The 25,443-nt window shown below is 40.8% G+C and overlaps 1 protein-coding gene across 2 annotated transcripts in view; it reads left to right on the top strand.

The window, feature by feature from the left end:
- The first annotated feature begins 260 nt into the window (after window positions 1-260).
- The window catches only part of GNB4 (G protein subunit beta 4), a 33,088-nt gene continuing 7,905 nt past the window's right edge, over window positions 261-25,443 (top strand). Inside the window, exons 1-7 of one of the 2 annotated variants that reach the window (XM_061452476.1) lie at window positions 261-405; window positions 17,727-17,823; window positions 22,251-22,289; window positions 23,014-23,120; window positions 24,092-24,155; window positions 24,978-25,140; window positions 25,341-25,407. In XM_061452476.1, the coding sequence (XP_061308460.1) occupies window positions 17,767-17,823; window positions 22,251-22,289; window positions 23,014-23,120; window positions 24,092-24,155; window positions 24,978-25,140; window positions 25,341-25,407 (497 nt within the window). In that variant the 5' untranslated portion in view covers window positions 261-405; window positions 17,727-17,766. Of the gene's footprint in view, window positions 406-17,726; window positions 17,824-22,250; window positions 22,290-23,013; window positions 23,121-24,091; window positions 24,156-24,977; window positions 25,141-25,340; window positions 25,408-25,443 lie in introns of those variants that run through there. The other variant, XM_061452477.1, reaches the window with a different exon arrangement.

Below are 25,443 nucleotides of genomic sequence, written 5' to 3' on the forward strand. Positions count from 1 at the left end.
CGCTGCCGGCATTCGGCGGTACGGCCGCACAGCCCCGCAGCTGCGCGGGGTCAGCTTCTCCGCTCAGTGCCCGGTGCCTAACACGAGGCTTCCGCGGACACCGCTGCTATTCCCCTCACCACCGAACGCAGCCGCCCTACTGCGGCCGGGGGAGCCCCGCCCGGCCTCGCCCCTCCACGCCACCTTGGGCTACACAGGCTCGGCAAGCCCCGGCGCAGGGACCTCCGCGGCGCTATCTCTTTAAGCGCTCTGACGTCAGCGCTGCGCAGCCATGGCAACGGCCCGTCACGTCGGCTGGGTCCATGAGGGAGGGGGAGGAGCTCCTCCTGCCGCGACTGAGCGCCATGGAGGCGGCGGCTCGGTGACACCCGCGCGGACCGTTACCCGGCGGCGGCGAGCCCGCAGGTATTTCCCTCCCGGGCCGCGGCGGAGCAGAGGATGCCCGCAGGGCCTGGCCGCTACTGGCGGAGGGCGAAGCTCTGCCAGGCTGGCAGCAATGGCCGTCCCCCAGGGCTGCTTGAGGGCGGCGGCTGGTTCCGCGGGGCGGCGGGCGGCATTCCACCGCCATGGGGCAGCTTCAGCCGGGTGGAGCGCGGCGACGTGGGCGAGCTGCTGGGGGCTGCAGGCTCACTTCCTGCTCAGGCCGCCCCCGCGCCGAGCTCAGTCGCACACAGGGCGGAGGACTGGGGCTGCCGGCGGGCGACGGCCTCTGGGGGCCGAGCGGAAGGTTCCAGCGCCCTTCCCGTCTGGGGCGGCGCTGCTCGGGTTGCGGAGCCGGGGGACGTGCTGGGCCCCATCGTGCCTCAGCGCGGAGCAGACGGAGCCGCTACGGCGGGAAGCCCTGCCGTGTCGCGTCCTCTACCGCCCGGGACCACCCGCTGCACCCGGCGGGGCCGCGCCGTAGCGCTACTACCTCCCCGCGCCCGCCGGCCCCCGCCCCTCGCGGGCGGCCCCATCCCGCGGGTGGGAGGGGGGGGAGCATGGGCGGCACCACCGCACCGCAGCGCTGGGGGGAGGGGGCGGTGCTCGGTGGGGAGAGCCCCGCCGCAGCGGGAGTGAGCGCTGAGGTTGCCGCGGGTGTCGCCGCCAGCAGCGGTCCCAGGGCGGCCGAGAGCCCCACTGCGGCCCTGCACAGCAGGTAAAGACTCCCCCGACGGAGGTAAAGCCCTGCGCTCCCTACTGGGCTGCTGGCTGGGGCCGCGGGCGGAGGGGGCCTGCCAGGGCGCCGCCCTGAGGATGCGGGCGGGTGAGGGGCGCTGTCCTGCCCCGGGGTTGCGGGCGCCGGGGTCCGTCGGGAGCGGCTGGGCCCAGCGGAGTTGGGCGGCATCGGCGGTTTCTCCTCCCATCCCGTCCGCCACCCCGGAGCGCGGGCATGCCGAGGCGCCGCGCCCAGCCACCGCGGAGAAGGGTGTTGTCGGGGCAGGGCGAGGTCTCCAGAGCGTCGTGGCCTCGGGGCGGGGGACCCTGGAGGGGGGGGGGGGGGGCGGAAGGGAGGGAGAGGTTGGTCCCCAGCCTGGGCGGTGAGAAGCGGAGCGGACGGTTCCAGCCGCCTGGGGAGCCGGGGGTAGAGAGATCATCTTGGTGCTTCTTCTCACCTGGGAAGCATCTTGTGCCCGGGGGTCGTCAGGAACAGGCCCGGGGCTGAAGCAGTAGTACCAGCAGTGCCGGTGGCAGGCTGACTTAAGCGCCGGGGTGTTCAGAATGCTCCTGCAGCCCCAGCAGTGTCAGGCAGCCCTGCAGTTCGGAGTTGAAAGTCTGTACGGCTGGCAGCAACAGGCAGTTCCCGGGTTTCTGGAATATGTAGGGGAACTCTTCTCTTATTTTTTATTTCGATACCTGTTTAGAACTTTTTTGGGTTTCTGTAAATTTGTATTGTGGCCATATGTGCACCGTGTATTTTGTGACAGGAGTAAATCTGAAGGTACTCTCTGTCTTTAGGAAAAGTGCAAAGTCATTAGATGCTTTTTGTGTCATTCTTCCTAAGTATTGCTGGCTTTCACATCCAAATTTGCATCCCCTCTCCCCCCGAAAAAAGTTTTTTTAATTTTATTTGCACTTCCTGCTGAGGTTATCAGCTTCTTTAATTTTTACTTTGGTTTCTGTTAGAAAATGTGAAAAGCATCCACCTTGTTTATATCTGTCAGACAACAAGTTTAGTTTATGCCGGAATGTTATCTGAACTAATGCAAAATAAGCCTTGATCTGTTTCCTCTTGTTAATTGTACAGTTTGGGAATGGGAATGTTGTCTTTTATTAGAATGATTGTTGTAGCGTGGAAAATACATGATTTTCCGGGCTGGTTTTCAGTTCTGAACTAGGAGCATGGTAAGTCTCAAAGCGAAGTGTGAGTTGAGGAAAAAATTGCTTAGAGTTTAATTTGATTATATATAATCAATTTCTGAAACATCAGAGTAGTAGCTGTTCTCTGCGAGGTAGAGAGTATTAAGAAAGGAAGGGGGGAAATGGCAAAATGCTCTGGAGACCTTTAAAACTCACCATAAAAGCATTGGGAGAGATGAAAACTTGTCATTTTCAGTCTGGTGAGTTTTATATGTTCAGTGGAGTTTTGTATTCTAGTTTGGTCTCTGCTTGAAAAATGTTTTGTCCGTTTTCTGTTGCCAGTGTGAACTGGGAGCTTGGAGCACTTGCTCTGGGGGAAGGGGTTCCCTAGTCGTAGCTGGGTGCTTTTCCTCTTTGGCCAGTTGTCTGCGCAGGCTCATTCTGATTTGTAGGGGTTGCAGTGCTTCAGTTGCAGAGTTTACTGCAAGAACGGTTAATGTGCTTTACACAATTTCATATACTTCCCTAAGCATAAATGGAGGATCCATAGTTTTTTGGCCATTCTTGTGGGGAGTAGGGGTAATATCGGGGAACATGAGCCTTCAGACTAATTTGAGGGTGCAGAAGAAAACCCAAAGCTGCTCTCTGACTGCTAATAGAAATACTGGAAGTGATGTAAAAGATGACTAATTTGACAATTAAATGATAGATACAGCAGATGTAATTACTGGTTAAAGTTGGGGAAAGTCTGAAGTAATGTTAACAGGAATAATAACTGTATCAACAGATCAAAACAAAACAAACCACATGACAAATCCCGACAATCCTGAAAGTATTTTAGTGGGATGGGAATCTTCAGTGGGTTTTTGCAATGTTTGTTTGTGATTCTTAAGCACAATAGCTGTGGTGAAGTTAATTTGTGCTTCCAAAAAACAGACTGATTTTTATCTTGAAAGAAGGGGGCTAGGAAAAAGAGGGAGATCATACATATGTGAATATGTCTCGCTGTGTGTTTAACATAGCAAAATAGAGGCAATATTGAATTACACATTATTTCCTTGAAATGAGCAGTTTTTACAGTGGGCAGTGTAAAAGAGTTGTATAGATTTAATACTGTGAGAAGCAAGTCTGTAATACCTGTCATCTGTTAATCATGAAAAATTTGAGCAAGTTACAGGGATGCCTTTTTCTGTATCTTGTATTGTTAAACTGGTACAAAAAATAGCTGGTGGCTTTCTCTCTTGTTTATCCCTTTCCTGAGTGCTCAAAAAGTTGGTCTTGATTGACCACTCGTGTCATTTGAATCTTAAATAGAAGGTTGTTGACTGCAAATGTAATCTGCTGGATAATGAAAGTTTCAGCTACGTCTTCATGTTGCTTAGTACTAAGATATCTAGTGTTTAATTTGTCCAAGTATTTTAATTTTCCAAACAGTTTCTAAAGAAAAACCTAGTACCTCATTATAAAACCTTGCAAAATTATTCTTGCGTACAGAACTGTGCGTAGTTCACTCCTAGACCATTATGCAACTTTAAAAAATGCCACAAAATTGATGAATATGAGATTTTGAAGGTGAAGTAAGAAATAAACCCCAAACCCCACAATATTGTAGGTCTTCCTTAGTTACTGTCATCTCTGCCAGAGTTCTGAATTAAGACTATTGTGTCATTGAAGACAGGGTCATTTGCTTTGTCTTCTTAATGTCTGGAGTCATAAAAGTCTCATCAAACTAGTGAGATCTGAGCTCGATGTGCAGTGCATGCTCAGGGAATGTAAATACCAAGAGACAATGATAATGCAGTGATTGTGTTTTGTACTTAATACCATCTGAGAATATCAATTCTCAGATTAATGCAGTTACCGTGTGCCTGGAACTTTCTATGTAGAAAATATGCATAGTATTGCTAATCAAGAAATTTTTTTTTTCAAGTTCCACCAAAATTCTCTCTGATTGGATGCAGACCTGTCACTTAACTTCATCTTAAGTGTGTAATTAAATCTAGTTGTTATTGTTTTGTTCTTGTATGAAACCTCTGTGTTTTGCAACTTGGACTTTTGTCATAGAATTTATGTTAAAGATGCTAAACAGAACTAGAGCAAGTGATCACGAAAAATGTGAACATACACTGTTTTCTTAAGGCTGTGGTTTGATGTGATAGTAGGGCAGAAAGCTTAAAGAGCTTTCTAGATAATGTGAGGCAGTGATATACAACACTGCAGCTTAAATTTAAAAAGATCTGTATTGTTTCAGATTGTGTTAACGAGTTCAGCAGTGTGGGAACAATGAAACAGTCCATCTTTGCAGAAAGCCTGAAACAAAAGAGCAAGAGGTGAACTTCTTAATGTTTTGAATGTATGTCAGCTTGGATGCCATCAGACACTCGATGTTCTGATTATTATGAATTGCTGCAGTTAGTGTGGGAAAGAACCAGAATGAGAACTGAGCTGAAGGATTATTAAAAACAGAATTAAAACAAGTACAAATGGACATTGGCTAGCAACTAGTTATGCAGTGAAGATACCTTCATTTCCTTTAAGGTGTCTCAGCTTCTGAAAGTAAATGCTGATACACAGTAAAACAAATTCTGATTCAGTTTCTATACTCTTGCAGTCTGTTGCCTTCTGAAAGGACTTAAACTGGAAAGGAAGGAAAAGGCAGAAGTCCCTGACTGTACATTAGAGTAAAAGACACTTTCAAGTTCCACCTGTTATATAAAATTAGTTGTTTGGAGGCAAAATAGTTTTGCCAATTTGCAGAAACTGTTGTTATCCCCTCCTTATGTTAGATCTCAGACAAGTATTAAACATATGCATTTTCAGCATAAGCCAAGTGTTTCAGTCATTATGAAACCTACTGTTTTGAAACACTGGAAAAGCTGAGTAATATTAAGATTAAAATTAATTTATAAGATTTTAATTTTCAAATGGGAGAGAGGGGACCAAAATAAAAACATCAAATCAATCCCAGGATTCAGTGTGGTTCTTAAGTGAGATTGAAGAGCTTGGAGCTGCACTTGCTGACTGGCTTGGCATCTTTGGCAAGAACAAATAACCTCGCTGTCAGCAGTGGGGACTCATGAATCTGTTTGGTTTGTTTTCAAAGTGCAGTTATTAGTTCAGTTGTCAGCATCTCATCTAGCACAGGAAACTCAAGTAGATTCAGGATAACCTGAAAAATTGGTTCTTGTTGGGTTAATTTTTGTCTTAAGTTTTTGCTGCCCTATATATATATTTTTTTTTTTACTGTAGTAATTATTTCTAAAATTTATTGCAGTTATGTAAATTTAAATTTACGTACTAAAATGCAGTTTGTGCATTTGTACATCTTTAAAGTCTTAAAGATGTTTATTCATGATATGTTGTTATAACACGTATTTAAAAGTGCTCTGATAAAAAGAAATATTTGATCTGAGTATTTTTCTGGTGACCCTTTATATCTTGGCTGATCACTAAGTGATTGTTCATGTAAACCAATTTTATCCCAAGCTTGGAAATGGAAGACATGTTCCTTCCTTCAGATTCTTGATTTAAATTGAGCTTAGTTGTTACTGAGCTGAAAGAAATACTCAGGTGGCATATATAGATGCTACACTTGTCAAAATCTGATTTAACACAGCATGGATTTAAAGACTTGGTATGTATCTAGTGACTCTGATCGGTCTTGGTGATTTGACTTAAAGATTTTGGCAGTGCAATGTAATGTCAAGACTCCTAAAAAAATTAATGTATCTGTAGTAGGTTTTGGGTAGGTTTGTTCTAGAGAAGCTCTTCTCTCCCCCTCAAATTATAAATTAGGTTTAAACAAATGTATTTATCTTGTGCTGCTATGTCAGAATGCAGACTGGAGTACTTTATGTGTGCATGTTGGTGATGGGAAGGAAAGGAAGTACAAGAGCTCATCAAGTTTTGTAGCAATCTAAGCATTAGGTACAGCAGGCAGAGTTAAAAAAATGACACAGCAGTTTCCACGAAAACACTAAGTCCAGCTGCCTCAAATAAGGATGATAATACCATTTTCCTTCCATTGAATCAGTAGGAAGGACACAGTAGGAATGTTTGGGTGCTCCTAACCATCTTGGGAAAGAAGGGCAGCGGTCCACAGGGAAGGGTTGCAGTATTTTATAGGATGTTAACTGTCCCTTTTAACTCTTAGTGACTGACACTTGAAGGACAAGACCTTCTCCATTGCGGTTGCTCTTTCTAGTAGTTTGAATACAAGGTGTCTAAACAAAAAAAGCGATCTGAAGTATGGATAATGAGGTGGCCAGGAAGTAAAACTAATATTTTGGGCGCTACAAACACAATCCTAATCTCTTAAAATACACAACAGAAAAGGGGAAACTCCTCTGTTGTCCTAAAAGCAGCCTAAAAGAGGGAGTTGGATATTTTTATTTTTGTACAGCAGGATAAAAATGTAATACAAGTCCAAAGTAAAAATGCTGTTAGTGAGTGTGTGATGGTGTCAGCACTGTGTTGCCGTTAGGCTTTAGGAAAAAACAGCTAATTGGGAAGGTCAGGTAGCTGGAGACAGGAAGTCATAGAAGCTTTTTCCCCCCCTCTCATCTCTTATAGTTTGTTGCAAATGCAAATAGATGAGCATCAAAAGCTGAGCATGCACTTTGAAAAGGGATGAAATGAGGAAAATTGACTGTTCTTAATGGTGTTGCTTCAGAGGTTTGAACAGTTTTCTCAATCTCTACAGAAGCCTCGCAGCCCTGAATTGTAGACTTTCGTAGTAACTTTTGACAAGATGACAGCTGAGAGCTTGACATCTTAAGCAAATAGTTAAATTACTTGAGAGTTTCATTGATATGGCTAATGTTTGCCTTTTTGTTGAGACAGATATCATTTTGCTTTACACTTGGCTTAGTAATCTTTCAGACAATTGATGAGAAAAATGCTAAACTAGTAGTATGCATATGCCAAAGGTTAAAAGCCTTACAAGAACAGTGTCAGCTCTTTAGTGAAGGGTAGAAGCAGAGATGATGTGCTTGGCTGGGCTGCTTTTGACCCAGCTCACTTTGACCGAGATACGTAGAAAATATTTACAAGAACAGAAGTTTCAGTGGGTTGGAAATATAACCTTCAGCAAAGCAGGTTGTGGAGCCACAGGCTCTCTTGTGGCCACAGTGCCTGGCAGATACATTCCTGTCTATAACCTGAGGCTTTGTCTCTGCAGGAGAATTTTGCTATTTATAACCCAGTGAGTGTCACATTTTCATAGAAAAGTTATTGTATTAAAAAAAAAATAAATCCCAAAGTGACACATTAGAGAAGACTGCTTCTAGTGGGAATATTGTAATTATTTCCTTCAGCATGTTCTTTTCCATCCTTTTATTCTGGAAACCTTATCTAGGGTAATTTTCTTTCCAATAGCCAGGTAGGTAATTTCTGGCTTTTGGGCACTTACAGTCTGTATACAGTTCATGTGACCTGAATGTCTTTTTATTCTTTTTGGGCTGTGAACTCTACAAATATATTTGGATTTTAATGCATTGTAAAGGTGTGAAAAATAATGAATCACAAGTTTAATTTACAACTTCCCTTTAAATAGCACCAGCTTTATCTAGATAGGCTTTTTTATGAGAGGTTTTTGTGTTCTTTTTTGTCTAGATATAGTCAGTAAGCTTAAGATATTCCTACTGTGAAGACAGCCTTGATTTTGAGAAGCCTGCAAGTATGAACATAGAAACACAGTGGTACATCCTGCTTCAATATAACATCTTTCTTAAATACTTCTCAAATACTTTTTTTTTAGTAGGTAGCCATTTGAAAACTGGCAATACTGCATGAGAAACATCAAAAGCAATTCAAAAGAGTATGGATCAGATACATCTCATCAGAAGTGGTATCTGAGGTAGTTACACAGCCTGTGTGCTCTTAATCCTGTACTTGGGTTAGTAGGAGTGAAAAACAGTACTTGGGGTTCTCACTTTCTACTCTTGAGATTTCTAATTCAGTGTCCCTCTGTAAAGTGAGGTTGCTGATATTTTTTTTTCACAGACCTATGATAGTATGCATCTCAAAGAAGAAGAGAAGAGAGAGAAACTTACTAAAGCAGACTTAACTCCAGTCTGGAAGAAGACTTGATTTTTGTGGCTTAGAATCACAAATAATTGACCAGAAATGCATTGTGAATCAAAAGCAAAATTAAAATTAGGCCTGAGGGTAATAGTTTTATCTGATCTTTGGATAATTAGTATAAAAAACCAAATGTTTTTATTTCCTTGTTTTCTTATGAAAGAGTACAGCTGTATGCTAAATGTTAACAGCTGCATGATTATGTGAACTGCATAATGCCTTGCTGTAACTTTGGTACCAAGGGAGTGTGTGTGTGGTGCTGAATGGTGAGGAGGAGGGAAGGGTGCTGAAGACTGTGTATAGATCAAATGCATTTTTTTTCCCCCAAGCTGGTGAAACATTAGAAAGGGTGCAATGTGTGTGTAACTGGTACTGCTGGGGTCTCTTCTCCTGAAATGTGTAAGAATGCTCCACTTCCAAAAACTGTCAGTCAGGAATTATTTCAGTCAAGCGAATAGTCATCTCAGTTGAATTGAGGCACTTGTCCTGTAGAAGGTTTTAATGTTTCTTAATGTGTGTCTTCTCCACTGACTTTAAACTTGCTTTTTTCTGTGTACTTCATGCCTTTTATGCAAACCATTCAGTCTTCACACTGTCAGAAAACAGGAGGCTGCTTAAGCAATCTTTTATGCATGTAGGTGCCAGACCAGATTTTGTATGCATAACACTGCTTGGCCCTACAAGATGCAAGGGTACTCTGCCACTGCAGTAAATATCAATGTGTTAGACCCTTAGGAAATTCCAAAATCAAACTTGTTTAGGGATGGATTTAAATGTAAGTGGTCTTTCAAGATGACTTTGAATTGTCCCTCTATGCTTTTCATAGGAAAACTTCTTAGAATAGCTTCTGGGTATAGCTGAGTATTTGAAGAGAAAAATAACAGTATGTTAGCTCGCTCTGTGTGTCTACCTGTAGGTCCCCAAGGAAAAAAAATGGACTGGAACCATCTCTGTCTTGTTACTTGGAGTTGTATCTTTTTTGCTTAATTAAGCTTTCTTGTCACTTCTTAACATGTTTTGAATGGTAAAACCAGTAATAAGTTGTTCAGTGATGGACTGTCCTGTGGTCAGTGATCCAAATTTTCACTGGAGAATTATCATTACAGTCACTAAAGACAACACAATTTAAATTTCACAGGAAGTTCTGTTTGCAGGGAGTGTGATAAAAATAAACCTGTGCTTGCATACCAAAATATTTTGACCTGGAAATGAACAGAATGAATATAAGATGTGAGAATGTTACTTTTGGACTGTGAAATATTCATGACTTTTAAAATTCCTTGCTTCCTGTGTTTTTTTCAGTCTTGTGCTTGACACTGAATTTCTTGGGTTTTTCTTAGAATCTAGTGTGTGGGCAAAGAAGAGTAGGGGCTTTCTGTGCATGTTTTATGAATGTACTTGTCTGCGCTTTAGAAATAAACTCGGATATCTCTAAGCACCAAACACTCGTCTAGTGAGCTGTCAACTTACTGTATAAAAAAAAGTCTAAAGTCACTGATCATTTTTCCTAGTAAACTTTATAGAATTCTTTCACTCATCATTTCAAAGCAGTGATTTTCTTTGTCTGTTTTGTAACTGCTGTTAAGAAGGTCGATATTTATTGGTCTGTTTTGTCTTCCATGGAAACCATAGTCAAACCAGTCATCAGACAGAGATGTGTTGTGATCTGTTAAGACTGGTTGTGGTGAGGGTTTACTCTCTGTTTGGCAAGCTGTGTGCACAGTGGCAGCAGCACTGATAAAGTGGCACTGGCTTCTAAACCCAGCTGCACTCCTGCAAGATGCCCCTGCTTTCCTCTGTTAGTGAAAAACACTAAAGGTTGATACTTACCATACTGAATTTTGAAGGTGAACACAGATATTTGCATTCGTCTGACTGAAATTACTTCTCTTAGTAACTCCAAATAGTTATTGCAGGTAATACAAACATTTTTGTGTGGCAGGCTTTATTTCAAGGTTGTATTAAAATCACAAGCTAAATAGCTATGTGTGTATAAATGGCACATACTACTTTATGATGTGTAGAGAGGTATGAGGTGTTTTGCGGAGGAAGGGAGGAACAATATTGTTGGCTTGAAACTGCTTCTGCCACACAGTTTGTGGGTGGGGTTGTATTTGTGATGTAACTGTATGGGGCATGTTGGCGCACGAAGCAAGACTGTATTCATATCCCACTGATCTCTTGTTTGCTTGTGGGTCTCTTCTGCAACCTCTCCTTTCTAGCCGTGCATGGAATTTTAGGCACATACATTCATCAGTTCCTTAAAATTGGGGATGGTATCTGTTAGAGAAATGGGTGTTTGAGTAAGTTCTCTTAATATCCTTCCTCTCGAGAGGCGTTGGTTGATTATTTCCTGTTTTTGTACCAAAGCTATAATGGAGACATATCACTTTAAAACACTTCCAAAATGTGCAGAAGTGCAACAATAGCGCTGACCTCAGCGAGTGAGGTCACACCCAGGCTGCTTCCTGTTTTCTTCTTGGGGAGACCAGAGGCTCTGAATACAGGAGAACCCTTCCATATATGTGCCCTGGGGGCTCAGAAATCGGAGTGACAATTAATTCTCTCTTACAAAATGAAAATTTAAAAATCTTAAGAAGAAGATTTAGTTAGGATTTCTGATCTTATATTTTAAATTGTAACAATTTTCTTAAAAAAATTACTGTTATTCTCTTTCTTTACTAAATGTCTGTGTTCTGCAACATAAATACACTCCTCAAAAGTATACATAAAAGAAACAGCAAGGAAGGAGATGCACTGGCAAGGTTTGAGAGGAGAGAAAGAAAGAGCAGGATACACAATGGCACAATTAGAACACTTATATACTGTTATTCCAACTTATGCCTCTCTGTTCAGTTTTAAGTATTAGTTGACCAGTATAAAAGCTCCTTGCTTTGTTGTCTTTATTTATTGATCCAGTACAGCTACACATCAGAACAAAGAATTCTTGGGAAAATAAATAGCTTGTAAGGTCTGTGACAAAGGAAGGAGAGACAACTTAGGGCCAAGGTACAGGGGGGAAACAAAGGCATTGTGTTTAATTTTCTTGTGTGGAGAGCTGAGTGCGTGTGTGTGTGTGGTCTTCAAACAGCTCTGCTAGTAAATATATTGCGTAAAATTCCAACTGAAATACTGTTTATATATGAAGGTATGTAACTCCAGCATAGCATTAATGCATTTATTTCAAGTGGCTGTTGTGCAGGCAGCAATTCCACTTTATGCAAGGCTTTGTCCACTGTGTCAGAGTTTGTAGATTTTGAACTGTTCTTGAATATTGTGAAACCATTTCCTTCAGGCTGTGAGATAGAAAACCTCTTTCATGGTTTTTCTTCTCTAGTCATGACTCTGAGAAGACATAAACGAGCGAGAAAAGTTGTTGAAGTCTTGGTTAATGTCACTAAATAAGAAAAAATGTTTTATCAAAGTTTTCTTTGGCACATCATGAACATAGAAAGTATTTGGTTTGTGTATTCTGCTGGAGATCAGCTTCAGAGCCTGAATCCCATTGTCTACCACTGTTGAGACAGCAAAGCCTGTAGACACTGTCAGCAGTTACTCAAGACAATCAGGTAACTTTACACAGGTGACTTCAGCATATTAAGGTTTTGTGGACTGAAGCCTGAATGTGAGTTACAATATAGCCCACTTGAGAGGTATCTGGAGTATGACATGGTGTCATCTTCCTGTAATTAGTAAAGCCTTATAGGTCCTTATGTTTACTCAACCTGTGTGATCACTAGTAGGAGTGAAACCACTTCTTACTTTCTGCTGCTGTGTGTTGATCACTTGGGAGATGTTACTACTTATATGAGTCAAAAAGCTGAGGTTGATATGTATAGGTAAACACTTAGTTCTAAAGGACTGATTATTTTTTTTTTTGATACAAAATGAAATTCTTGACTAAATAGTTCTTAATCCGTAGCTCTGAATAATCCAGACAGGCAGACTATTCTTTCTGCAGTCCCTTTAATCTATATGTATTTGGCACAAAACCAGTAATGCTTTGTTGTGGGGAGGGTATATTGAGACTTATCTAGTAATTGGTTTTGTTTTTTTTCTCTTGCCTATATGGTGATTTTTACATGGGAATAAGCTGGGCTTCCTGAGGCAAGCGCAAATGCCTCCCCCCCCCCCCTTTTTTTCTTTTTAATATATTTTTTTTTGTAAAGAAACCAGATTTCTTAGCATCTTAGTTTGTAAACTGTAATCTTATCTGAGACAGAAATAGCTCTGCTTCGCAGAACTAAAGGTTCCCATCACTACAAGCCTGACTATTCTGCTTTGAGTGACCTGCAAATATCGGACTAGGTTCCCATCACTACAAACCTGACTGTTTTGCTTTGAGTAACCTGCAAATATCAGCCTGTTTCCTGGCTTTCCAGAGCTGTGTTGGCTCTCGGTCCCTGTACCAGCCTTCTGCTCAGTGCTGTGGGGTCAGCAGGTCCCTGCCTGATGAACTCCTGCATCCCAGCTTGTGTAGGCACTGTGTCCTGCTCTGCTGCCGGACAGGGTATCACAGAGGTCCTGGGCTCAGTGAATCTTCTTACAGTGTGTCCTCAAGTGCATTTGGAGTGATTTTGTTTTGTTTTGTTTTGTTTTGTTTTTCCAGAGAAAAGAAATTTGCTCCAACATTTGCAGTCCACAGGTTGCAGCAAAAGTACTTTGGAGACAAGAACCTGTGGTAATTTGTCACTGCCTGCTTGTATAATGAAGAATTAAACTCTTAGCAAATTATGCTGCTACTGAATCGGGCATAGCGTAAGGGGTAATTTATATGTGGAGCACTCAAGCCTGCCAGTGGCTTTCTTGACACTAGATAGCTGTGGAATCTGACTTAGTTAATTATTTTGCCTTGGGAGGCACTTTATTTTGGTATCAGTAAATTCACTTGTACAAGTCCGCTGAGGAAAAATTGCACTGAGGTACAGTTCAACCTACAAATGATATTACTTTTATGAAGTCAGAGATGTGCTGCCTTGGTTACACAATAGTTATTGCTCACAATGAGCTCCCATGTTGTTGCTTCTGATGGGAAGCATCTCGTGTCCTTGACCCCATTTCCTAATCATTTAGGTGTCCTGCAGTGGTACACCCTCTGGCTACCACTGGTATTAAAAAGTTCTTCCTCTTCCTGTTGCTCATCCCCTTGAGGCCTTTTTGCCATAGCAGATTATATTATTCGTAGTACATCTTGCACATCATCAATTGCATTTGGAGAGAAGCATCTGGTGGCTTCATCAGGGTTTCTACCTGTGAATGCTGAAAAGCAGATGCCGCTAGTATTCCGCATCTAAGGTAACTCTAGTATTTTTTCTCTGACTAAATGTTTATTAAAAATATTAATAAGTCAGGGAGATAGACATTACATTAACCCCAGCCTCCTCAGGTGGTAGGAGGCATCCTGGCTGCCCATAGAAGTGCAAGAGGTGATGGCCTTGCTGTGATCACAGCTGAGTATGATACAACTGGGCTCCTGGGGAAGTTCATGTTCAGAATAAAGAATTTTCTAGGCTGTGGAGCAATGCTTCTTCCTGGCTGTAGTATTTGCTCTTTCTGGAGGGGAGAATAGACAGGTTAATAGGCCTTTATAATGTAGTACAGGTTGAAGGTGAATCCATAAGCCCCACAAAAGCAGTCCCAGCACTTAATCAGGTAAGAAACAAGAGGGTTTTTTATCTGATGACTGGTAGCATTGGGAAATAGCACACTTCAAGGTTGTGGTGATGACCTGCTTCTCCTCATTGAGGGCATGTTTATAGGATGCAGCCTCTGCTTTACCATTGCTGCCAGCCATCTCAGTTGGGTGTTCTTGCTCTGCTTTACTGGTCACCTCACTGATACACTTAACTAGAAACAGTATTACAGCAAGTGTCTACCTCACTGATACATTTAACTAGAAACAATATTACAGCAAATGTCTCCATCTTGACTGTGGCTTCCTCTCTTTAACCACATCACTGTAGCATTAGAAGCACTAACAGGCACAGATGTGTCTGTGTACGCAAGTTCCAAGCCAAGTGCTTATCTTCTTGGATTGCTGTCGTATGGTATCGGCAAGGTAGTCTGACATGAAGAGTTCAGAGATGCTGCTTGCAAAGTTACTGTGAATCAGAAAAGGCATCCATTAGAGTTTTCTCCCTACCCACTCCGTTTCTGTGATTTTCTTTAGGTACCTCACAATAGTGCGTAAAAATATAAAATCCCAAATGGAAGCAGTTTGCTCATGGTTCTGCTAAATACATAATGGTGGATGATCATCTGAACACACAAGCAGTAGCACTGGGAGCTGCAGACAGCCAATCTAGAAGAGAGCATTGGCTAGACTTCAGTTTAATAGTTAAACTGTGCACTTAGTTTGTTTACTGTGTTTGTTTACACTATCCCAGTGTTTATATATAGCTTAATAATATCTGAGAGTTTGCTTTTCAGCTGCTGTGTACTGGAAAGGGACTTTAATGCTTTAAAGCTAAAATAATTTAGTTCTAAAGTGAATCTAGATCTTTGTAAAAATATGTACTGGCTTGGAGGCCATTATGCTCATTGTGGTATAGCTTGACCTTGAACCACTGATAATGTTTCTGCTAAGCAGTAATGCCAATGACCTTGCAAATTTAGAACATACTGATGTTGTTAGGACTTTTCAACTACAAAAAGAATTCTTTCAAAAAAGTATGCAAGATCATTATCCTTTAATTTGCTTTTAAAATTTGCTTAGGAGTTGATTTTTACGCTAAAGGTGGGTGGATGGGAAGGGCTTCTGGAGCTGGATTTTGTCCGTGTAGGAACTTGTACAGATATAACACAATTTGAAGATGTTAAGCTTAACAGCTGTTTAGCTGCTGATGGTTCTTGATACAGAAATGGCATTAATGATGAACAGTACTGCCATGAATGACAAGGTCATTAAGACTGACTTTGTATAAAACTGAAGTGCAGTATGGTCATTGGTGGTCTTTGAGTGCCAGTGCAATGTTACAGCTAATTTTCTAATATGCTTGCATTTTTACGTAGCAATAAGAAAATGCCCTGACTTCAGGTACTTGTGAAGAGCCATGTGTGCTTCCATTTGAATAGTAATGGAACTTTCTTTATGGTCAGTTCCTCTCTGTGTTGATGTTACTGTTTACAGAGCACTGTGAAGTGTGTGGCACATCACAGGGCAGAAGCTGACTTCCCTTCTCAGAAAATCAGAGATACATCAACTTCTGTGTTAGGAATCTTTATCTTCTGTTAAAAATAGCAGGCAAGACTACTGAAATGTAGGCAGGCATCATGGCTGGCTTGCTTTAGACCTTTGAATCCATTTTTTTGTCTGTGTTAACCTTTGTGTAGGTTCTAGAATGAAAAACGGAAAACATGCTGAAAAGGCTAATTTGACACACTTGAAGCTGAAAATGGGGCTATATTTCATAGAGGTATAGTATTCCAGTCAAATGTATTAAGATTGTAATTAAGCTTGATTGACTATAAAGGCATGTGATTAGCATGCATGCTAAAGTGATATTTTTAATGCTTGATTTTTTTATTATTTTTTTTTTAAATTAGACATTACTGCTGATGACTTCTGTTTTGTGCCTGATGTGCATTAGGCAGTATTAAATAGTCTGGGCTTCTGAAATAGGAAGATGGTAGTAAATAAATTAGTCTCCTAGAGTATTTGCATACAAACTATAATGTCTTTGTAGTTGAGCATGGGTTTGAGGAAGAGAAAGGTGTGAACTTAATTTGCTTATGTGTAACTGAAAATACAAGTTCGACCTTCTAAGTCACCACTGGTTAGGATGTATTTTGATTTGGAGATGATCCAGTTTGTGTATGTGAGTTGATTCTGAAATGGACTTTGCAGTGATATCTGTGGAAAACATGGAGTTTCGGATCGAAAAAAAGAGTAGGTGGATATTTAATGAAGACGGATTTTTCTTGAGCAAGATGTTTCGTAGCTCTCAAACACTTGCTTAAGGTGTTTAATCCAAGGTTAATCATCTTATTAGTAAGTTATTTTGAACCAAAACTTTTCACTGTTTACATCTGTGGAGTGTCATGTTTTATAGGTGGAAAAAACCTTTCCAGAGTCTGTCTTTTAGAGCAAGTAATTACTGAACTACAGAGAATCAGGAGCCAGAGCAGACAAGGGGTTTTGCTAGAGGTGTACAACTTGCCAGACACTGTGACCTTTCTTCCCCTGTTTTTTTGTGCATTTTTCAGTGGACTAAATTGGAGGGACGCTACTGTATTGTGTCTCATGCTTCAGTAAAAAGCTAATAATAATGTTTTAAATTGGTTATTCTCCCTGCTTCTTTTCCTTCCTCCCTCAATTTCAATTTTGTAAGCAGTTTGACTTTTGTCATTCTTTTTCTATGAGCTAGAAGTGTTTTGGGCTTTTTAAATAATGTCATGGGACCACCACTGCCATCTTTCTGGTGTGGTTTTACAGAGAAGTGCCTGGTGTGTTTGTGAGCCACCCTACTAGCTTATTTTATTTTGATTGCAAGGGTATTGAAGTCTGCATGTATGTGAATAGACTTAAAAGGTTTCTGTAGTGGTGTTGGCTGTACTGCTGCTCTGGGGATAAAGAGGAAAAACTAACTGAGGAAACTGTTTAACAGTGAAAAAATCAGATGCAAAATCTGATTGAAAAAATTGCTAACCTGAAAGTGATCTTACTGTTTCTTGATCTTTTTATTAAGGTTGCTTTGAGTCCTTGTTCAGATGAGAACTGCTTTAGGCTGGGCTATACCAGCATGAGGATGCTTTTAGGGATGGTGTGGTTTTCAGTGTCCATTTTCACTGTGTGGATGCCTTGAAATAAAAATGTTATCGTGCCTTGCCCAAGGAAAATATGGGGGGGAGGATACCCAAGTAGAAAGCTGCTATTTCAGCCGTAGTCCAGGGTTCAACATTTTCGTTTTCAATAAAAATAACTGCTTGAATGTCATGTGCAAAGGTGCTTGTATTTGTAGCACTGTTGAGCTCAAAGGTTAAGAAAGGTTTGAGGCGACCACTACAGTCTTTGCTCTCTGTTGCCATCTTGGGGTGAAGACTTACAGGGGGTTCCGGGAGGAGGGTGAGGAGAGTGGTGCTACAAATGCATTCAGTAAGTTTTTTGAAGTACAGTGGATGTTTTTGTTGACAGTTGCTTCTCTGTCCGAACTGGACTTCATTTAATTCTGCTTTTCATGCTAGTTCAGAAATGAAAGTAACTTACCTATTGCCAAATTAGGCAGTGCACTAAAGGGAAGCCTTTCTAAAGGCAGAGCAAGTATAAGTTCATGGTGACTTTGGGGTTGTTTGTTTTTTTTTTTTTTGAAGAGGAGAAAGTGATAATGAAACTTACTTTTCTTCCCCCCCCCCCCCGCCCCCGGCAGGTTTTCTTCGCAAGTGGAGTGTGAGACATAGAGGCTGAAGATGAGTGAGCTGGAACAGTTACGGCAGGAGGCAGAACAGCTGCGAAATCAAATCAGAGTAAGAATTGCTAATTGCTTATTCTTCATGATAAAGTTCCCCTTTAAAGGAATAAAATGTGAAGATCGCATCTATTACTTGCTTTTGTTAAAGTTGTACAGAACTTGAAATATTTTGGGAATATTTGTTTAAAAATCGGAAAAGTGAGCCATTGGTCTGATGAAACGCATTTGTGATGTGTCTTGAACAAAGTGTTTTATTTGCTAAGAAGTTTGCTGTTTTTTGGTACTAGGGATATTTGTGTCTCTGCAAATTTTTTATTTTGTATTTAAAAAAAAAAACCAACCCCAAAATGGAGCAGCAAACTGCCAGAACCCAGGCATGACAAGTAGGGGCTAAGGGCATTAGAAAAGCTTATTCTGATAGAAGTGACTACTGTGCTGCCACACTTGGTAAACATGCAGGTCAAAGCATATGGAGTGTGAGAGAAAACCTTCAAGGGGTGGATGTCATTTCTACAAGCCTTATTTCTTTGCTTCCTGTTGATTTTTATTTATTTTTTTTTTAATGTAGATTCCCCCCCCCATATGTGCTCATTTTTTGTTGAAATTACTGATTGAAGATAAACCAAGTATGAGCTCTCAGTTTACCAGAAATCTGTTGCAGCATGCCTGTGTATTTCTGTGATGCAGTTTTCTGTAGGGAGAAAAGTACAGAGTATAATAAGGATCTTCAAGGCCTGTTTATGCTTCATCAATATTTCCTTTTCCTAAACATGAGGCATTCATAAATCTGGTTTATATGGGAATGCCATATTTGCAAACGTTTCTATCAGCTCGGGCTACAGGTTTCCTAGAATATATTGCATGCACGCTGACTTTTCCAGCATCGCATCTCCTGGCAGCAGTTGTTTTTGTGGTGGTTTGCTGCTTAGTGCAGTGGATGTCAAGCTGCTTGTTAGCATCAGCCACATGGTAAACAACACTTTGTGTGGTAATAGTTGTACTACTGGGGACAAATGTTTTCCTGTCTGCTCACTCAGTATCATCCAAGGAGTGCTCTGTGTCCTGTTTTCACTTAATACACTGGTGAAAGATAAGCAGAGATCGGTCAGTGTTATGGCACTGGGTACCCCTTTTAGCAGCTCTGTAGAGGAATGCAAATAAATTTTAGTTTAAAATACTTTTTCTTAAATTTAGGCTTTATTATGTCATTGCACAAATAAAAGCTATACATAACTTTTCAATTATTCCTCTGCCTGATATGTAAAGACTTTCTCATTATACTATGTTGAGGTGAGCCAGTTAGCCTTAATTCAGTCTTAGTAATCAATCAGTCTGGTTCTATGTGAAATTAAGTTGTGTGAAGAAAGAGATACCAGGCAAATAAGAGAGCTAGACTGTTGCAGGAATGTTTGGGTTTAAGTTTTAGGTCATAAAAATCTGATTGTCTCTTTGTATAAATATCTAGTTTTGTGGCTTTGGGTCGATTCAACATCTCCCTTGTAACTCTGTCACTGAAAGTTGTAACTGGATCTAGACAGATGTAGCTGACTAATCATGGTTATTGCTATTGGAGTCCTTTGGCTCAGCATTGGTAATCAGTGTTTGCCTCTTTGGATCTGAGTGCAGGCTCCTGATGACCAAAACTTTCTGACCAAATAATTCAGTTTCATATTTGTATAGGTGATTATTTATCTTGCTTATTGTGCTTGTCTTCAGACAGTTTTCTTTATTAATTGGTGTGTTGTGTGGGATGGGTACCAGAATAGATACAGGATCTTAAAAAAATAATAAAATTGCAATTGTCTAGAATAGCAAGTGGGCTGGGAATTTTCAGAAATTATTGTTGATGCACTCCTGAAAAGAGATGAGGTTAGCAACAGCACTTGATGTTTTACAGACAGCAGTTTGCTGTTGTAGCTGTTCACAACTCTTGGGTTTTGCCTGACATTTTCACTAACAATATAATCACAAAAAATCATCTTTGTGCTTAAGAGTGAGGTCCAGATAAGATTGTACCTACAGCTTCCTGAAGCAGAATAAACTCTGATGCGTAGCTTTCAGTTTCCCATTAGTCTGTGTTTTAGGTATGTTTAATGATTTTTTTTTTTCTTTACAATACCTAAGTGATGCAGTACCTTTGCCTCCCCATGCTGTTCTTACAGCTCTAGCTCTGTACACAGACACACTATGCTGGAGGGATAAAGTAAGCCTGCATGAAGTTTTAGTGCAGGAAGTTGCAAATGTCAGCGAATAATGAACCATTATATAACAGATGGCTTTATGATCCCCAGTTCTGTCTGTAATAAAAAAATAAATATCGGGCATAATAAAATTCTCATGTGATGCATATCCTCACTTTCAGAATTGAAAATCAGGTTATGATGTCTGGAGGTGTTGTATACTTGGTACAGTGTCGTTTGAAATTGAATGACATTTTGAACAAATAAAGACACTAGTTTTAGAAAAACACATACGGGGTTGGTTTTTTTTTGGAAAAAATGAAATCCTATGTGTGTGTGCTGGGAAGTTGTGGAAGCTGCACAATCCGCATGTAGTGCATAGATTTTTCTCACAAATTCTGTGTTGTCTACTGTATGAACTGAGAAAAAGCTACAACTGTATAGAGGAAGGTGTTCATGTTACGACACTAATGTGCCCCTGCCCCTGGCAGGGGGTTGGAACTGTCTTTAAGGTCCCTTCCAACCCAAACTGTTCTGCGATATTAATGGCTCTGTTACAATGATTCATATGTAGAAATGACAGTTAAAATGGGAGAATTAAAATAGCCTGCTGAAACTTTGCTTTCCCTCCGGCTTTGCCAATTGCATGGCAAGTAATTAGACAGCCCCAAGTATAGGTGTTGCTAATAGCTCTTTCTTTAGAAAAATTGCTTTGTTTTGTTCAGTCTGCATTCAGAATTCATTTGTTGTTGAACGTGTTCAAGTATTTCAGCTAAATTAAACAAAGTTGTTTAAAACGCAGTGTGTTTCTTCCTGTGGATGAAATAAGTCCTGAGCGCTAGGGGATTTGCTGCCTTGGTATTTTAAACCCCTCCTGATTCCAGATGTCAACATTTTATAAATATTTTTACAGTTCAGACATTTTAAAAGAAGCTGAGATGGTTTAATCCACTCTAAGACCTGTTCTCTGGGAGGAAAGCTATAAAGAGTGGTCAAAAAAGCACTCACTAGAAATTGCTAAAGTTGCAGTGTCAAATAACTCTCAAGCAGGAGCTTGAAAAATTTTAGGATCCCAGTCTGAAAGTGTTGGTGCAGTTCCAAAATGTGTTGAGTAAATGTTTCCGTTCTTCCCCTCAAAGAGGGCATTGCCATCAGTGCACAGATTGAATGCTTTCCTGGGACTGGGGAGGACACACAGATTAGTAGCGAAGGTGGCCATCCATCTGTCATTTGTGAGGGGCCCGCTTCACTGCTTACAGCAGTTGGAAGGTATTTGGGGAAATTACCGGGAGTCAGGATCTTGTTAGAGAGGGCTAGTCCTTCAATACTGCTGTTGATAGTTTTATCTTTAATATGTGCTATAAAGTTCCTGTCTTTAATATTGTCAGTTATTTTAAACCATGCTTCTCAGAAGTGGTTGCTGACTGTGTGCCTATTTATTTGTTTTTCTGGAGGTGAGTTGCCAGGGTGTGCTGTAGTCACAATTGCAACTGAAACCAGGCTTTGCAAAATCAGGGTGTTGCCTTTGTCAGGAGTCTAATCTGTTACTCTGATTATACAAACAAAAGTGAAGTCTGTTTTCTGGGTAAGATTGAATAATGTGCAGAAGTATGTCATATACCCATAGAGTCTGAGATAATGAAAGAAAGACAGGAGGATCTGCATGGAGACATGAGCACCATCCGTTCCATGAAATGAATGAGGATGTTAGTTGACTGTTTTTATCTTGGTTTTGTATGAAGTGCATCAGCAGCTTAAGCTTCAATTAAGCCTGCTGTCTGTCCTGCTCTCCAGGTCTGCCTGTTAATTTTCAACCTGCCTCTCATAACTAGCATCAGCACAGCTGTGCTCATAAGGGGGTTAATGCAAGAGTCTCCTGTAGCACAAAGCTTGCTAATTATGTATGATCCATAGTTGCTTTTTCAGGTGGATTGCTTTTCCCTTGGTGCTCAGCACACCCTGAGCAAGCACATCCACACCAGGGAAGGAATAGAGGGAAGAGGATAGACTATGGACTTCAGGATGGGTCCAGATGCCTTTGAGTCACATATTCCATAGAAAGTGACTCCAAAGAAGGGCATGGCCCTCCTTAAGTCCCTTTTCCTCTGTTACCACCAGCTTAGATTCCATGGACAATAAAACATCAGGGTGACAGAAGGCATACAGGCATGTAAGTTGTTGTTGGCTTGAGGCATTTTGAGTGAAGTAAAGTCTAGCTTAAGAGTTATTTTTCCTTGAGATGCTTTCAGTTGTTGCTCAGTGTTGCCTTTTAGATTGAAATTGTCCCATTATTTTGTTTCAGGATGCAAGAAAGGCATGTAGCGACACGACTCTTGCTCAGGTATGTTATGTTCTTGATTCTGTGCATAGGCTGTTACTTGATGTTGAAATAAAAATCCATACAGTTTATGGCTGTAACATGCTTCTGCTTAGTAACTGACAGAATCAAGTGAAATAAGCCTTTGGAGATGTCCTGTGTATTTTTACAGTTACTTAAAATCAATACAAACCAACCTCGCCAAAAAAAACCCAAACCAAGTAAAACAGCAAAAAGCCCCAACTGTTCAAAACCCACCATCATCATAATGAGTCCTGCTTCCAGTTTACATATAGAGTGTGTTTATTGAGTTTAGTATCTTTAGAAAGACTTAAATGTCTTCTAGCTCTGTTTTGGAAACAGAAGTATTCGGCATTTAAAGTTCTGCCATGCTTTGAAAAGTAGCAATGCAGCAGATACTGGAGTGTTTTCTTCCATTGGTTTTAACTGAAAACTTTGAGATTCAATAACATGAAATAGCTTCAGTATTACAGGGCAGTATATTTTGAAAGCCTTCTGAAGTTTTAGGTACACCCATAATGAAGTTGTTAGTCTGTATTCTATAAAGTTTTTCTTCAGCATTGCATGGCCCTAACTAATCCTGGGCTGTACGCTAGTGTCCTTTATGTTTAGTTTTACGTTGCATGCCAAGATAGATTATTTTCTATCAGAGTTCAAATGTGTTTTGTTATCTTGTGTATTAAAAATAGTTCTAAGTATCTCAGGGGTTTGTTTTACTTATTTTTAGATCACAACAAGTCTGGACTCAGTGGGTCGAATTCAAATGCGAACAAGGCGTACGCTTAGGGGTCACTTAGCCAAAATCTATGCTATGCACTGGGGATCGGACTCAAGGTTTGTACAAGCGACCCTTAAACCTGCAGCTTAAGGGCTAGAAATCAGAATGTTGACTTCAGAGTTAATACCAGGTTTCGGGAGCCATGTGCTATGGTGTTGGTGCCCTTGCAGGGGGGTCACAGACCACAGCTGTAGTGGGGTTTTTGTCTTTAGTTATAGTTCACCTTTTTATAGCCAGTGAGGATTGCGTAGTGGTAACAGAGGAGCCTTGATTGAAAAGAGAGGTACTTTGTGTGTTCTTACCACAGACATTTTGCCCTTTCCTTCTTTTAGTGTTAACTATATTCTTTGAGTCTTAAGCAGAGCAGGGTATGTGGTAGGGCATGTTTTGGGAATGATGGATATTGCATTTTCCGTGACGTTGACTAATCCTGTAATTTCTGTGATAACGGAGATTTACAAACTTTACAAATTTTATTTCACTGAAAAAAAAGATCCTTTTGTACACAGTGGGAAAAGTTACGTAGCTTCTCGGAAGGAATTTTGTTGTGCTGCCTTTAGAGCAGCTGATGGTCAGTTGTTAACAGTGCCTCGTGGTTGATAACTCTGTTTTGTAGTTCAGAAAGAAATGCATCCAGAAGGAAATGCATATAGAAGCTCCTCTCAAAACAATATTTATTTCCCCTTGAATTTCTTGTTCATTTTTGTGTAGCTGTGTGGATAAAATATTATCTGAAAAATAAAAGCAGCGGAGAGAGTTCATAAAATGTGTTTTCAGTAAGTTTGGTTTTGTCCATTGTTAATCATGAGTCCCTGTGGACATGTGATTCTTTGGCCACATAATGTGTAGACTTTTGCACATTTTTTTTCAAACGCCATCTCCCCACTCTCCAACCCCCAAAGAAGAGGGTAATAAAGAAATGCTGACATTTCTGAATCACTTGGTTATCGTGCATGATGTATGTCTGGTTTGAGCCTTTTGGGGAGTTTGTTTTATATTAACATAATTTATCTTATTTTATTTTTAGGCTACTAGTCAGTGCTTCTCAAGATGGAAAATTAATTATTTGGGATAGTTATACAACAAATAAGGTAGAGTTATTTATCATTGATATCAATAATTCATGGACACTGTGTGTGACTGAGGGGGCTTGTGTCTATTTTCCTCTACGGTTGCAAGGCAAAAATGAAAAGAGGCAGTCTTTTTCTAATTCAGACATAACCTTTTTCCTTTCATGAATAGCTGGTTACTAGTGATATGTTGTAGGTTGTGTTTCGGAAGCAATAGTTGTAGGTAACACATCACATTTTCTTTCTTACTTGCTAGTGCAGTAGCTTGTAGCAGTTGCTCTCTGCTTGTGTGGTGTTGCTTCTGAAAGTCATTTGGTTTTAAATTGTAGAAATACACAACCTCAGAATTTACAAGAGAGCTTTGGAGAGCAGAGAAAGGGGAGAGGAGGGAAAGACGAAAGAAAAACCTGTTAAATGAGAGAAGCTTAGGTGGAGTGTGGAGTGGTGACCTGTTTTTGTAAAGTGTCTGCTCTCCATGGGTACAACCATCCCTGTTATAACTATATAGGTTATAACCTATAGTTCTGTAGAAAAATTGGGCAAAGGAATTTAAGTAGAATAAACAAATGTTGAAAATGTTTATGTTTAGAATAGCTTTGCTATTAAATAATGTTGTACTGACGTTCTGTATGTCTGCTTCGGAGCCTACTGGCACTTTTCATCCTCGTGTGTATGTTTGTTTAAGTATGAAATGGGTTATAATATGTTGTAAAATCAAAATACTGAAACTTATGATACACACTTCGTCTAATCTGCTCTAATTCATGAACTGATACGAATGACCTCAGTGAAAAATGAAAGCTGACATGTAATGTGACATTCATGAGCTCTGTCTTTCTGCAGATGCACGCCATTCCTTTGAGATCCTCCTGGGTGATGACTTGCGCGTACGCACCATCTGGAAACTACGTTGCCTGTGGTGGATTGGACAACATCTGTTCCATATACAACTTAAAAACCAGAGAGGGCAATGTGAGAGTGAGCCGAGAGCTGCCAGGGCATACAGGTCAGCCGTATTCTTGCTTCAGCTTTGTTTTTTTTATTGTACTGAATGAATCAATCTCACTTTGAAGTGCATTGTGAACTGTGAATTAGTTTTGTTGGTTAAAGACTAGCTGTGAGAGAGCTTTATAATCACTGCTCTTGGATTTTAAACTTCAGTTATTACTCCTGCCTCTGAAACTAACATAAAGGTTTTGTTTTCAGGTTACTTGTCCTGTTGTCGCTTTCTGGATGACAACCAAATTGTCACTAGCTCAGGAGACACCACTTGGTGAGTTTTTGAGCTGTTGCCCCCTTTCCCCTCTAT

Source organism: Pezoporus flaviventris, unplaced genomic scaffold, assembly GCF_033815535.1.
Source record: "Pezoporus flaviventris isolate CSIRO_AGI_PZ_B2104156 unplaced genomic scaffold, CSIRO_AGI_Pfla_v1 ptg000013l, whole genome shotgun sequence".
In the NCBI taxonomy this organism is placed as follows: Eukaryota; Metazoa; Chordata; class Aves; order Psittaciformes; family Psittacidae; genus Pezoporus; species Pezoporus flaviventris.